The sequence below is a fragment of the Neopelma chrysocephalum genome, unplaced genomic scaffold (assembly GCF_003984885.1).
Source record: "Neopelma chrysocephalum unplaced genomic scaffold, ASM398488v2 Primary Assembly neopelma1_96770, whole genome shotgun sequence".
Lineage (NCBI taxonomy): Eukaryota > Metazoa > Chordata > Aves > Passeriformes > Pipridae > Neopelma > Neopelma chrysocephalum.
In genome coordinates this window covers 888,242-904,584 of record NW_020925414.1, presented here as the reverse complement: position 1 = coordinate 904,584, position 16,343 = coordinate 888,242, and the positions used below count along the sequence as shown (strand labels likewise).

At 41.2% G+C, this 16,343-nt stretch overlaps 1 protein-coding gene across 1 annotated transcript; it reads left to right on the top strand.

The window, feature by feature from the left end:
- Positions 1-471: 471 nt before the first annotated feature.
- Positions 472-9,231, top strand: ESM1 (endothelial cell specific molecule 1). The gene is made up of 4 exons (XM_027709367.1): positions 472-488; positions 596-1,265; positions 5,103-5,258; positions 7,273-9,231. The coding sequence occupies exons 2-4, from the start codon at positions 941-943 to the stop codon at positions 7,371-7,373; spliced, it is 582 nt and encodes a 193-aa protein (XP_027565168.1). The 5' UTR covers positions 472-488; positions 596-940; the 3' UTR covers positions 7,374-9,231.
- The last annotated feature ends 7,112 nt before the right edge of the window (positions 9,232-16,343 follow it).

Sequence of the window (16,343 nt, the reverse complement as noted above, 5' to 3'; positions counted from 1 at the left end):
AGAGAGAATTACCCCCCTGGATCAATGTTAAGGCTGTGTGGATTGTGCTGACAATGGATGGGGATTTCCCCCGTGGCTGTGAAATTGGTGCAGCTAACTGATCATTCTCCTGAACTTCCTGTGGAAGATCCCACAAAATACTGATTTCTCTCTGACCAGTTTTTCATTCTAGCAGTGATCTTTGAGTGAAATGTTTAATTAATCTCCACCTAAATACTGATTAAAAGTGCTATTTCGATGGAGGCAGAAAAAACTACTGAAATATCTGAGCTTGGCTGTTAAATGACATGATCTCACTTAATTCCTTAAAGTAACTATCCACGTCACCTAAGAGGGTATGGCAAAGATTTATTCTATTAAAGGTTATTCTTTCAGCAATGAGGTGATTCAGTGTGATTTTCTTCTGGCCGTATGAGCTATGATAGCAAGGCAGAGATCTCCTGTCAGCAGTGTGCCCAGTGTCAGAGCAATCCCTGTCCTGCAAGAAGGTATGTGACCTACTCGGGGTTGATTTTTTTCCCCCACTTCTGTGTGTGCTTTTTTAAAAAAAAATCTTCTTCTTTTTTTTTTCTCTTTTTTTTTTTTCTTTTGGCAGACGTCCTTGAGCATTTGAAACGGATGTGAGAGAGTTTTTAGTCCTCATGCAAAACAACCAACTAAACATAACAGATTACATCAGCTCAGGCTTTTCAATTCCTGGATGGCAGCAGAGTGCTAATCCAACCTTCATCCTGGATTTCATAAACTGAAACAAGGGAGGCTGGCAGGAGCAGTGCTGCCGGATTGAGGAAGCTGACGACGGTGCAACATGTGGGCAACACACTGTATAAAGCTCATAAACTTGTAGGCTGATGTGTGCAGCTACCACTTTGGATTCTGTACTACTGCTTCCCTCAGCAAGAGGCACCAGCAGGCTGAGCACTAAAACCTACTCTTTGGGATGGAGCATTTACCCCTGCAAGACATGAAGGGCTTCCTGTTTCTCACATTCCTCCTGATGCCTGTGCATGCTGGAACTGCTTGGAGTGCGAAATACGCAGTAGATTGTCCCGAGCCTTGTGACAGTAACGCATGCAAAAGTACCTTCCGCTGTAAGCGAACGGTGCTGGATGACTGTGGCTGCTGCAGAGTCTGTGCAGCTGCTCTGGGGGAGACTTGCTATCGTACAGTCTCGGGTATGGATGGTGTCAAGTGTGGCCCTGGGCTGAAGTGCCAGTTTTACACTGAGGAGGATGACTTTGGTGATGAATTTGGTATCTGCAAAGGTAACAATATTCACTTTGCATGCACCCACTGTGGCAATTTGACAGAAACCTACATGTGAGCTTGCCTCCTGCTTGAAAGGTCTAAAGTGGGATTTTTCTGGAAAGTAAAAAATACCTGCTAGTATTAGAAAGTGTTACAGGTAGAGGGGCGGGGTTATTAATGTGAGAATATTATTTAGACTTGGGCACATGTGTGAGGAAACACAGACAGGGTGTGCTCAGAGATGAGATTTTTGACTGGGACTTGGGAAACCCAGGTGCTAGTCCTGATGTTTCCACTGGTTTGGTGGGTGGCTTTCTTTAAACTGCAAAGACTTTAATCCTGCAAGTCCAACCTTGTCACAGGGTCCCTGCCCCTGCTGCACTCTCCATGGGTGATGTTCCCTCTGGCACTGCCAGCTGCATGCCCAGGGACCAGGTGCTCACTCTGAGGTCTGGGAGATGGAGATAAGAGCACTGCCTGAGTGCCTCGGGGACGTTGTCGTGTTTAATTTAGTCCTGCTGTTGAGATGCTCAGCTACCCTAGGGTCAGGGGAGGCAAACAGAGACCCTCCTCCCTGAAAGATGGGAATAACAGAACAGAAACTGACTGTGAGATGCACTGCCAGCCACTGCTTTCAGCTTATTCCAGGTATGCTGCAGGCTGAATTCTTTAGTCAGAGATGGCATTTTTCGTTTAAGACCTATCGTCACTCCATGCAACATCGAGAATCTTTAAAAGGACAGGAGGTATTATAGTAATAATTAGGATGACAATTAAAAAAAATAAACTATTTTTAAAAAAGAGTTTGCAAAGCATGAATGCAGTGGGTTTTCCTGTGTTTGTGTGCCACTTCAGTAAGTAAATACAGATAAGCCTTAGAATAACTTCCTTAAAAGGGGAGATGTCTTGGCAGTTAAATATCAAGAGTATTAATAAACTCAGTTAAAATAATGCCTTAGGACCAGATGCTGCAGAAATCATTCAGTCTGACTCACATATAGAACACATTTACTTACAGTATTTAAAAACAAATTCATGTGCATGGTTGAGTGTGAAACCCAAATATTAATTTTATTTCTAAAGACTGGAACTTAGGCATAAAGACCATATTTTTGGTGCATTCACGAGAAAAGTATGTTACTCAGATAGTTGGCTAATCTTCAGTTTATTAGAAGTTACCACAGTGCAAGATCCTGCCTATAATTCTTTTAACAGTTCCTTGGATTTAGTATATACTTTTCAGTTTCCTCATAGGAATTTCTTTGCAATAGTACACTTTGAATAGGAAAAAAGAAATATGGAGGGACATGAGATCTGAATCCCCATAGCTGAATCTTGGATACTCTGGAGAAAATGCAAAGTAAAATGTTTGGGTTTTCTCCCATTCAGTCAATGGAAAAACTCTTATAAATTTCAATAAAGCCATATCTTGACTTAGAATTTTAAATTTGTCTTTAAAGCTTATATTCCCCATATATTTATTTGCACTAAATACTATAGATGTAATTTCTAATTATTTTTCTTTTTTCACCTAAGCTCTGAGGTAGCACAACCTTTCTCTGTATATATGAGAATTTGATTAGGCAAAGTATGAGGCCAAGTATTATTATTTTATATATCCATTTCCAGCTATGATACCAGGTCATTCACTCATTTTAATAACTTCTATGTTTGTAGTAAATGATAGACTCAGGATAGCTAAATTCTTTCTGGCTTCCTGCACATATTTTACTATGAAGTTCTGAAAAAATGATCTGAACTCTCTGTTTTTCAATTTCTTTTTTCTAAAAGGGGCAGTATATGTTTCAGAACAATTTTTGGTTACTTTTATTACTATAAGAGTACATCACATTATTGTCAATAACAATTGTCCAAAACAGACTAAAGGAATACTGGTGCTCTTGCTTCCCTTAAATCACCGGGAGCTATTAGCAATACATTTAGGAGCAGGCTACTGCCAAACAAAACCTTCTAGTTGTAAAATTGACTCAGACCTGAGTTTCATCAAATATGAAGAGCAGCATCAATGCCAGGATTTTTCCACACAGAGCCAGGTGCTTTGGGCTCAGTCTTGTTTCCATGTTGTTGCGCACAGCTTTGCATCCCAGCTGTCCAGGCTGAGTACCTGCAGCAGGCAGATTGATGCTCCATGTGGTGTGAGCTCTTCACTTGTCTACCAGGGAGGATGTGCACACAAAACTTGTTTTGCTTCAACAGGATTATGGTTTAGTTTTATGTGATCAAGCAGCAGGTCAAAGAGTGTCCTTCTTGGGAAGGGGTGTATGTTGAAGCTCAATATGGTTTTCCAGGGTGGAGGGACTCACTGTGTAGTCCATTTAAAGGAACTGGTTGATTTTCTAGGGCTTTTCATTTATAAAACATACCTATTGTATTTGCAGAGAATTGTAAAATTTTGGCTTCACTTTAGTGCATTAGACTGTTTTTCAGGTTGCCCAGGCTGCATAGCAAAACTAAATATTTGCACTGACTTAAGAGGACTGGACAAACCGAGAAGGATAACCCTATTGTGAGGTGATACATGCACAGAAACTATGTCTGGATCAGGAGGCCCCAGAGCTGAAACTGGGAGACAAAATGAGGGAGAGGTATCATTTGTGCATACTATGGCCACATTTCTTAAGGTTTTTATGGAAGCCTGGGCTAGCCCTTTATTGGTCATTCATCTGTGCTTAGGAGGTGAATCCAAAACTCTCTAGACCTTGCCATTTAAGGTGACCATGTACCCTGTGTTGGCAAGGACAGTCTGAACATAAAGACCTTTCTCCTGGGATATCTCAAACTTCTCTTGGGAATGATCTCATGTTTGGGGGTTCGGAAAGGTTGTGTTGGACATGGATTTTTCTTGGCTCTATCTTTTCAGCAATGGTCCTGGGGTGATACCCTGTTCAACAGCAAGGCAGAGGAAGACAAGAGCTGTGATCTCTAGCTTAAACTCTGGGAAGTTATGCAATCCAACAAGTGATATGTGTCAGCTATGGGACAGAGCAAATCCCCTGCACCTGACTTAATTTTCTTTGGAAAACATTCAGTCCCGTCCTAGCAGCTGTTCTTTGGTGCTTCTCCACAAGCTTGCTCAAGGATGGGAGATTTGAACTGGGGCTTTGACCACTGCAGTACCACCAGGGAGTCATCCCAGTGCCGGTGATCCCTTCAGAGGATACTCAGGGTATGGCTGGAGATGTAAGTGAGCCCCTGGCTGTCTGCCATGGTAAAACAGACCTTTGCTGTCTGAGAAGCTGTTGGATAGAAGAAGGCTCTTCCCCAGGAGCCAGTAGCATCTACAGACAGAGAGTGCATTTGCTGGATAGCTCCTCAGGGTCAGGTTGCATCCTCCAACCAGAGAGCAGGCAGAGGCCCTGGCAACAGTAGTCCAGTACCAGCAACAGATTGCAGCTCTAAGTCATGACAGTTATGTAAGTCAGATAATACCATGCTCAATAGTGAATTCAGAGACTTTCTGGAGTCATCTTCATTTCTAATTCTTAATTTCTAAATCCAATGATAGTCCAATTTTGACTGCATCCTCTATGATTACATACTTGTATATTGCTTTTAACTTGCATTTTAATACTAAGAGTGTTTCAGAGAAGGATTACTGATAGGACGTTTTAAATAAGTTAGAGGAAACAAAATTATTTATATAATGTGCATCAAGGTTAGTTAATACTGGAAAATACTTGTAAAAAGCAATCAGCATGCTGAAATCTTGTAGCTAAGGTTTAGCTGACCTCCACTCAAAGGTTTTCCACTTTCAAGGACATAAGCAGGCCAGCTATCAACACAGCTGCAGACTTGGATCACTGAGAACCACTTTGCTATAATTTTTTTTCCAGAGTGTCCCTACGGTAGCTATGGAATGGAATGCAGGAAAACATGCAACTGTCCTTCTGGCATCTGTGACAGAGTAACAGGGAAGTGTTTGAAGTTCCCATTTTTTCAACTGTCTGCTTCAAAGCCTCCCAGTCAACGAAAAATAATTTCACACACAGGTAAGACTTTGTGGGGCAATTGATTTTAGCAGAAAACATCTTGTCCATGATCTACTACCATGCTGTGTACGCTGTGGGTGAGTGAGGTGTACTTTGGTGGAGCTGTGCAAAACACTCACAGCACAAGGTACGTTAATTTTTCTTATTGGCAGCTCACTTAACATGTGGCAAGGACTTAGATTGTCTGTGACACATCGTAAAAACATTTTGGACTCTTAACATGGGCAAAATACTTTGTAGCTCTTGCATGTGCCAACACTACAATATCATCTGTGCAATTGGAGGCTAGGGTTTGCATTAGTCAGTTCAGATGTGATAATATGTAGCTGCTTTGTGAGAATAGGATTTCACTACATTGTATTTGCTACTGCTAGCTAATATGGTAAAATCAACAATTTTTTCCCCCCATGAAGACAGAACTTTATATGTTTTCAGTTGTCAGTGAACAGTTTTATGAAAAGTTCTATTGTAGTCATTTGTCACAGTATCTCTGGAATAAGTTCTTACCTTTACAATTATGTTTGAAGCTTCTAACAGATCTTTCCAGAATTAAAAAAAAAAAAAAAAAAAAGGAATGTGAGAAACTAAAGTGATTTTGAGGCGGGGAGGAAAGATCACTGAAGTGTTTAGATCTGGAATTAAAAATTTTCCCCTTATTTTCCACCTGATGATACTGAGGTATGTTTGACTGAATAATGTTTACTTTAAATATAAACACAAACCAAAATCAATACAAATGTGAAGAGAAGTTAAAAAAAATTAAAAAATCAGAGACTTAATCCTAGAACTACTGGGAGATTTATAGGACTTCACCCAAAGGTCTTTGGATTTTATTTCTTTTCCAGCTGCAGTTTGTGTGCCTTATTTTTACTACTGTTATATTAAGCTAGCTAAAGTTTGCTGCCTTAATACATGATTTATCTTTCCCCCATTCTCTGTTTAGAGAAAGTTAGATGGAAGCAAACTTTCTCAACTTATGCTTATATCACATTTAAAATGATATTTTTCTGTATCTAGCCCATATTCGAAATCTTCCCAGGCAGCCTTATTTTCATTGGTTCCTCCTCCCCTTCCCTCTTTCACCCTAGCCTTTGGTCCCAAACTATCTACTGCCCCTAAATTTAACAGCTTGTCTGATCACAGCCATGATGAGATACTTACCAGATAGAAACAAAGAGTGGTTTTTACACCTGCAAAGGCTTCATACTGATTTCTGTCCTTCCAAAGGTCACTGGAAGCAGACAGGAGACACTAGGTGATACTCCATGGAGAGGTCACACAGAGTTTCATTTAATAATGGCCTTCAGAGGTAGCTAAGGCATCTATGAGATCTTCACTGTATTAAAACAACTGCAAATGCTTCCGTATTTGAAACAGGCAAGTTTCTGACCCATATGTTTTATAAAAACATTATGGCTACACATATCCTAGTAAAATGAAAGGTGTCAGAACATGGTCCTGTGCATTGCAATTTGACCCCTGTGCAGTCAAACAGTAGGGCAGCTGACAGCATGCTTTGTCCCAGCCCAGCTAGCTGTGCCAAACAACCTCAGCCACAGCTCAGGAATCAGGCTCAGCCAGAGAGTGTTTCCAGTTGACAAACTGGATATTGTTTTATCCTATTTTTGGAGAGTGAGAATTTTTAGTGGTATGTACCAGGCTATTTCACGCTAGCTGGCCTTAGTCAGAGAATAGCTCCAGGTGCTTGAGTTTGCTGCTGTGGCTACTGAGGATATGTTAGTACCATGTCACACTGGAGCAAGTGTTAACAGTCAGAACTGGAAACTGAAGTCACATCATCAGCCTCATGTTTAAACTATTTGAAAACATATCTGACTTATGTCTTAATTTGGCAGAAATTTTGCAACTAGTAAATTGGAGGCATTTAGGGAGATTTCTGCAAATTTGCCAGTTGCGGTTTTTCTGAAATATTCCAAAAATGAGAGACATTGCTGAACAATATTTTAATGCTCTTATGTTCGTGAAATCCACCTTTATTTTTGTATCTTTTCAGACAATGACATGGCATCAGGGGATGGAAATTCTGTAAAAGAAGAATTTGTTGAAGAGAAAGCTATTCGCCCTCCGATAACGAAATGGCTAAATCCTCGCTGATATTTGCTTACACTTGAAAGACTTTCAAGTGAATGCATTTCTCACAGATTATTGAATATGCAACAACACACTTTAAGAACAAAGTAGATCTATAGCATATGAAAATGTAATCTCTGAGGGTCAATTGTGATCTGTTTTTAATGAGAAAAATGTTTACTTTAAAATAGACTGTACAGTATATATGATTTTTGATATTTGTTTTGATAAGTATTTGAACACAAATGTATTGTGAATTCTTGAATGTACAGTAAAACTGAAAACCCAATGTGATCATTTAAATAATGCCAGAGGCCAACTCCTACAGCCTGAGGCTGGGAAAGCTCTCACTGAATTCAGGGGACAGTTTGGGTGAGTGATACTATTGATGTGGAGCCAATGTGAAAGAAACAAATCCCAGGACAGAAAGTAACACCCCTGAATCTCAATAATAGTAACATGGGAGAACAACAGTGTGATTAAATTAACCAACATTAGTTGCTAGTAATTTTCTGGGTTTTGAAAACTAGGCGACGATTCCTTGGAGATAAATATGCCTTTCTTCAGTGAGAATAGACCCAGCATTTCAGTTTATATATTATGAATAACTTAGGCAAAACACTGCAGACATATATTGTATTTAGGTGGATTTCTAAAGCTAAATTTTGTACAGAGAAACAGCAGATTGGTAAATTCTACTGATTTGTAGAAGGGGATCTGAAACAAAAGAAGCTGCTTACCATTATTTAAATATATATGTTTCTATAAACCAACTAATTGGTGCCATTAAGATGACATCTGCATTTTTTGGAGAAGAGTGGGTCCAATGCAAGAGGCCAGCAAATGGACCTTCATACCTTCCACCTTGATTGTTGGCTACAGCCCAGATCTGATTCACAAGGAGTTTATTTGATCCAGTGTAGGGAAGACTTAGACCCTCAGCAAGCAGCAGTGCAGCCAAGACTACAGTGTTTTGGTATCCAGTCCTTTGTGTCTCAATTGCATGAGCAAGTGGTCCCGTTTCAGCCAGGAGAATAACTTATATGTGTTAGTGTGTTGCAGAACTGACAGTCCCTCATTCAGTCCAAACAGGACGGATGATACATGTGTAAGTCGAAAATCACCACTGAGGTGGATTTGCTAATATGTCTGGAAACAACCAGATACTCAGATAATGGAAATTGGTGTGGCTGTGTCAATGAACCTGGATTGTGTGAGTTTAGGAATTGCCTTGAAACACAGAACACTCCCATTGGAAATCTGGCTTGAATTGAATAATTCTTTGAAATTGATGTGAGCTTTGACAATGACTTCAGCAAAAGAAGGAACATATAGTTCAGCAGTCAAAATTTAGTTCAGGATCTGAAAACATACTTTTAAACTAGGAACAACAGAAACTTTTGAAGAGTTGATCCAAGGCCAACAGCTGTGGAAGCAGGATGCTTTCACCAGGGAAAGCAGAGATGAATCGTGCTGCTCTACAACAAGAGGATGATGACAACAATGGACATAAAAACGTCAGTACAGCAGTGCAGGCTCTCCTGCCATGATAACTGGAGACATATGAGACATATACCACATTTCAACTTGTGTTGCATGTTAGGGTCTGAGAGGGAGCAATGTTATCTTGGGCTATTTACAAGCAAGTGTATTGATTCTCATCTACTGATATCAAAAGTAATTTTTTCTTGATTTCAGTGAGAGCAGGATCAAATCCACAGTCCTTGAGCAGATGATGACAATTATTTAAAGAACATAGTAAATATTGCATACATTATTAATATTTTGCAACAGTGTCATAAATGACATTATGAGTTCTTGAATGTAAATCTAATAAGCTGGTTGGTTTAAAAAAATGTAAGATTATTATTGTTCAATTAAAAAAAACAACTGAAAGCATCACTGTCTATGGTGTCGACCTATTGATGATAAAGTAAGACTGATGGTGATGGCACAGCCACAGTGCATGCAGATTAGGCACAGTTTTGCTCCCAAATCCACAGAAACACTTTCACAATGGCTGCATCTATTTCAGCAAATTTGCTGGGGACTATTCACCATTGCTGAAGCTGAGTGGTGTCCCATGTTCACAATGACTTGTGTCCATACCTTTCAACCATCTTCATCTCCAAAATGAGGTGGCTGGATCCAAGTTGCCTACCAGGGACAGCCACTTCTTGGTCAACCCCAGAACAAGAAGGGTTTGACAGTTGTCCTTCTGGCCTGGCCACCACCATGCCAGGGACCATTAAGCCCTGGAGAAGTGCCTACAACTCCTTTACACTGTTTCATTTACCCTAAAGTAGTAACCTGTGAATCCAGACCTACAAGTCAGGAGAAAGGAGAAGATGGAGAGGGATGCCTTGCAGACAATTTTGGATGATTTCTACACTTTTTCATCAAACTTATAAAATGCTTTTGCATTTCTTCAGCTGCTCCAGTGATAGATTGCTTCACACAGAATAGACTTCAGACTGAAATTATAGTATAAGCAAATTTTCTCTCTTATCCTTTGAAATGTCTACCTGTTGCTACTAGTGACAATAGGACTACACCAGTATTTGAAATAATGCAGCCATAGAATCATAGAATACTTTAGATTGGAAAAGACCTTTAAAATCATTTGAGTTCAGCTGTTAACCCAGTACTGCCAAGTCCCTCACCGTGTCCCCAAATGCTACAAATACACATCTTTTAAACACCTCCAGGGATGATGACTCCACTACTCCCTGGGTAGCCTGGTCCAATGCTTGACAACCCTTTCCATGAACAAATTTTTCCTAATATCCAATCCAAGCCTCCCCTAGCACAACTTATATGTCATTTGCTCTTATCCCGTCACTTGCTACTCAGGAGAAGAGACTGAACACCACCAGGCCACAATGTCCTTTCAGGTAGTTGTAGAGAGTGATGAGGTCACCCCTGAGCCTCCTCTTCTCCAGGCTAAGCAACTCTAGCTCCCTCAGCAGCTCCTCACAGGACTTGTGCTCCAGACCCTTCAGCAGCTCTATTGCTCTTGTCTGGACACACTTCAGCATGTCCATGTCTTTCTTGTAGTGAGGGTCCTGAAACTGCACATGGGATTTGAGGTGCCCAGTGCCCAGTCAGGGAGACAATCACCGTCCTGGTTCCACTGGCCACACTATTGCTGATCCAAGCCAGGATGCCACTGGCGTTCTTGGCTACCTGGTTACACTGCTGGATCATGTTCAGCTGCTGTCAACCAGCACCCCCAGGTCCTTTTCCACTGGGCAAATTTCCAGCCGCTCTGCTCCCAGCCTGTAGCACTGCCTGGGGTTGTTGTGACCCAAGGGCAGGACTTGTTACTTGGCCTTGTTCAACCTTATATCAATGGTCTCAACCTATCGATCCAGCTTGTCCAAATCCCTCTGTAGATCAACACTCCTGCCCTCCACTTCTTGCAGATGGTGCCATCTGCAAACTTACTCATGACATCCTTGCAGTCCTCATGAGCTGTCTGCCCCTTCTTCCCAAAGTCATAAACCCTGTTTTTTTCCTGAGTTTCAGTCGCAGCTCTTGGTTCAGCCAGGCTGGTATTCTTCCCTTCTGGCTTGTCTTTTGGCACACAGAGGTGTCCTGCTCCTGTGCCGTTTGGATTTCTTTCTGAAGAATGTCCAGCCTTCCTGGAGTCCTTTGCCCTTGGGCATTGCCTCTCAAGGGACATGAAATGAGGTTCATGGAAATAAGGGCTTTTCACCAACCTCTTCTTTATTTTCCATCCTTTCATCTTTCTACCTCTCTGTCTGCATCTCTCCTGGTTCTTCACTGTACACTTTAACTCATTTTCCCTACTTAGCAGATGTGGATTTCTTTTTTAGACTTTTTTCCTTTCTTTACCCAACTCTATGTTCCAGGCATCCTCTTTGCACCTGACCTTTCCCACACAAGATTAAAGTTAAATATTGATGTTCTTCTCTCCTGAAGTAAAAACTGTGAGATGGTTCATCACAGAATGCGCTCCTGTCATCTACTATCTAAATTAGTTTTTAATTTATTTCCAATATGACTATACATGGCAAATAAGCCTCATTTCTAGTAGGTAGAAATTATTTTCTCAGCTACTAAACTGTAAGCTGGTAATATATGCAAAGACTCTTATTTTTTATTTAATGTGCAATGACACTGATGAGAAGTGTTCCATAATGTAGTTTCTATTTTAGTTGGTATTATAGGATGTTGCAGTCACCATCACATTTCAACCAATATATCATCAAATGTTTTAGAGTGGTGTCCGAAATACAAAAAATAGAGAAGCCTGAAATATATTCAGATATATTTCACCCACAATTCAAATAATGTGTCATAAACATATTTCCAGCGTAGATTGACTTTTAATGAAAAACAGCGTTATCAACACCAGCTGTGCAAAATATCTTCAACATACTTTAATGTCTGATTTTTGTTATATAAAACATTCAAACTAATATTGTGAGATGTATCACTGCCTAATCACTAGAATGGAATTAACAATATAAATTTGCCACTCTGATCTGCTGGACATACATATTGAAGCAAATATACCAAAGTACATATTTTAAATTAAAATAAATGTATTATCACCTCTGTACATGCTTGCTATCTATTTAAATGGACTGTCAGGTCACATCAGTGCTTTGAAAGTATTTCCTGACACCTGCAAAATTGGTAAATATTTCCTGGTTTTGTTGTGTCTGCTGAAAATAGGAATTTTGCAAGTTGGACTGATAATTTGACAGGCACCACAATCTCCACTTTGTCTTAATGTGGTTTCTATTGGCGTTCGTGAGTGTCCAGGGAAACTGGGGCTGAAAAAATGGTATGTTCTGGCTTTTTTGTTCTTCCAAAATAGGCACCATCTATCTCTTGGGTGGCCACAGACCATGCACAACTCAGATGTGTGGCTTAATTTTTGCAGAATGTGTGAATTTAGCAATCTAATAGGTGTTAATACAGCAAGACCTCCGAATGCTGAAAGTATTCCTGCCCATCCTTTGCAGCAGCTGCCAGTAACCCCTGTGCATGTGCTGGGTGCCTCAGCTGTGTTTGGATGGTTGTGTCGCATCCACGTCTGGAGAGCCTGGCTTTACTGCAGGTGCCGGCTGGGATCCAGCCACAGTCCTGGCACCCCCATATCCCCCGCACTGCCTTCCTGCAGGATTCTCAGAGCCTGCAAAATGCTCTGTGTAAACAAACAAACTTGTGTTTGGATGAAGAAAAAGACAGAGATTTCCTTAACTTTATTAGGACGTGATGCTCCCAATCCTCCCTGATGCCCTCCCATCCACTGCGCTTCCAAAGTGGCTGCACCTCAGGTTCCTGTGCTAGCTCCCGTCCTACTTTTGAAGGCTATTAAGTAAAAATTCAACTGAAATTAAGGGCAACAGTTGATTATGCATGACCTTATCTTCACCATTCTAAGGAGATACAGATTAATTTTTCATGAAATGATGTACCTGATGCAGTCTTTCTGCTCTGCAAACGCTGAGCCTAATAAAAGTGTTATTTGATAAACTGGGACAACTGAAATCCTATGAATATTACTTGAAAATATCTCTCTTCCTCACATGATAAACATCTATTTTTGAAGAACAAATAATGGATTGGAATGCCATTGAAATCCAAACACAATATTAGTATGTTCCTGAAAAAAGAAAGGTACAATGCTGGGGGAGAATGCACCAGAGCCCTTGCAGCTGTGTCACACTTTCCTGCTTGTTATTTTTAGTTTTCCATTCATGATCTTTATTTTGGGCTTTATTTTGCTTCCTACGCAGCTTCCTCTTAAGTCCTGTATAGTTCTGTCTTACATATTTGAGGCATTTGGCTCTCTTTTTTTTTTTTCTTCTTCAAAGGAAACCCAAGCAATGCTGTCCAGTTTCAGAAACTTATGTTTCTCTTGGCAGTGGTTGAGTTTTTGCTTTTCTAAAGGCATTTAGGAAATTTATGTTGCTAGTTTTCAGCTTTTAACATACTCAGGTTCCATAAACATAAGAAGCATAAGCATAAGCAGCACACAAGGGAAGCTCAAGCCTGTTCTACAGTATGTCCTGGTCTTTGTACCTGAAAATCACCAGTATCCAGTCCCACATTAAAATTCCAGGATGGCATTCAATAAAATAAGGCACATAAATGGGCTCTGGTGAAACACTAAATTCTAAAGAAGTTTTGTGGGTTTCCCCCCTTTATATATTGAAGTATTTGTAGTCTTGTAGAGCCATATAACTGACCTGCAGAACAGAGAATGTTATCATCTCTTAAAGACACACCACAAATATCACATTACTGAACACTTCGATAACAGCCTAGGACCTATCTGCACAGAACTGGTTAGGAAACTCAGCTGATGTTTAAAAAAATACAAAGTTTTTTGGGGAAAAGTTTTGTTTACCCCACAACAAATTTCATTATAGGGGAATGCACTTCATTGCAGATGTGCACTCAGAGATTCAGAATTCAGCAGCTACATGCTCAGTGCAAGAGGTGCTGTTAAAAACCTCAAAACTGAATCCCTTAGCACATTGAAACTGATTTCATGATTTCTTGGGACACGGCTCCCAACTGAGACTGAGAGCTTGGGGCTGGCAATATGAATACTACCTGACAGAAAGTACAAAACCAGAGGACACAGCAAAGGAGGGTGAACGGTGAAAGCATGTGTTTCCCTTCTCTAATCCTCTCTACTCCTTACTTTACAAAAACTCCTTGACATGCTGCTACCATGTCAAGCAACAACATCTGGTTCCCTCTGGCCAGCATGAGGGCTGGCACTGCCAACCACAGCACCTTAACACCACCACACCTGGCTTAACATCCATAAAGCAATGCTTGATGAAAACAATGCACAAATGCCCCGAGCATTAATTAAATTAATAAAGTAGATATAAATTAAATAATTACCAAGGCAGCTGTGGTGGTTTGACCCCAGCTGGAGGTCAGGTACCCACCAAAGCTGATCTATTACTCCTGTCTGCAACCAGACAGCAGAGAGAAAATATAATTAAAGGCTCATGAGTTGAGATAAGGACAGAGAAAGGTCAGTCACCAATTACTGTCATGTGCAAAACAGATTTGACTCAGGGAAATTAATAGAATTAATTACCAATCAAAAGCAGAGCAGGATAATGAGATGTAAACCAAACCTTAAAAAAACACTTTCCCCTCACCCCTCTCTCCTTCCTAGGCACTGCCTCCTCCCCCAGCAGCACAGGGAGACATGGAATGGGGGTTACAGTCAGTTCATCACATGTTGTTCCTGTCACTGCTCAGAGAGGGGAGTCCTTCCCCTGCTCCAGCATGGGCCACTTTCATGGGAGACAGTTCTCCATGAAGTTCTCCTGCCTGAGTCCTTCCCACAGGCTACAGTTCTTCATGAACTGCTCCAGTGTGGGTCCCTTTCCATGGGGTACAGTTCTTCACGAACAGCTGGCTCCTGTATGGGTCCCACACAGGGTCACAAGTCCTACCAGGAAACCTGCTCCAGCATGGGCTCCTCTCTCCAGAAGTCCCTGCCAGGAGCTGCTCCAGCATAGGTTTCCCACAGGTTCACAGCCCTCTTTCGGGTATCCACCTTCTACAGTGTGGGTCTCCTCCACGGCCTGCAGGTGGATCTCTGCACCCTGGTTTACTTCCATAGGCTGCAGGGGCACAGCTGCCTCACCATGGTCTTCCCCACAGGCTGCAGAGGAATCTCTGGTGTGTGCATTGTTGTTCCTCTCACAAATTCCAACTCTACTTTTCTGAGCATAATTGCATCTGTGTAATACCTTTTTTCCTTAAATATGTTATCACAGAGGTGTTACTGTCATTCCTGGTTAGCTCATCCTTGTCCTGTGGTGGGTCTGTCCTGGGGCTGGCTTGCATTGGCTCTGCAGGACGTGGGGGAAGCTTCTTGCAGCTTTTCACAGAAGCTACCCTTGTAGTCACCCTGCTACCAAAACCTAGTTATGCAAACTCAATATAGCAACAAAGGCCATACCTGGGTCCAGATCTCTCCCAGGTTCTGATGGTGTTCAAGTCTGTAGCTAGCTTTGCTCTGTCTTGGATAAGTAGATGATCATAGTGTGGTGCCTGTTTTCTATTGATCTCCAGGGTGGACACATAAAAAGTAGAAGAAGGTAAGATCAGTCTCAGCTGACTCAAAAGGGCAAATACTGGGACATCTGGAAGCTGGTGACTTCACATAGGAAGTACATGGTGGCTGATCTCAACCCTTACACTTGGCCAGATAGAGCCATCTTCCATTGCTGCAGTAAAGAATGCAATATAAGCAGGGAGAAAGGTCATATTAGATGAGGCTGAAGATCCTTCTAGCCCAATAATGATCCTTCATAATGATCCTTAGTTCCCCAAAAAACCTGCCAGTCTTTTTCTCATGATGTCCTTGGGATCTGGCAGCTCTTACCAGTGACCAGATCTATCACAACAAGAAGACAGGGGACTGTTCTGGGAAGTAGCTACCCCTGCAGGTAGCAGAGATGCTCATGCTGTGCCAAAAAGATTCATCTGTGAATAGACCTGGTGAGAAGACCCCAATTTAGTCACTTCATGACTAAACTGTTGGTCCACATGGGGCTTCTGACTTCTTTTAGTCTGAGATAGGATGAATTCTTTGAAACTCCTGGTTTTCTGTGATTTCAAGTGACTTTAAAAAGTGCTTCCATCACATACTGGAAGGGAGTTGCCACTCTCTGGATATACCTGGGCAGAGTTCAGCTGAGCTGTACTCCCTGCTCCCACACCAATTCCCTGCATGCCTTCATAGAGTAGGGGATATTCATCAACTCTTTCCAGTCAATTAATTTACAACAATTTTTTTAAAACCTTTTTTTTTCTTTTTTCTTAGTCTCTTAACTTTGCAGTAGTTTCAGTAATGCAAGAAGAGATCAGGCTTAAAAGCTGTTGAAAGACTGCATTTCAGGGGCAGGCTTTACTGTTGTAACCACATGAAGTGGCAGTGGCTGGAATTAACAGGAGAGGAGAGGCTAAAGACCTTAT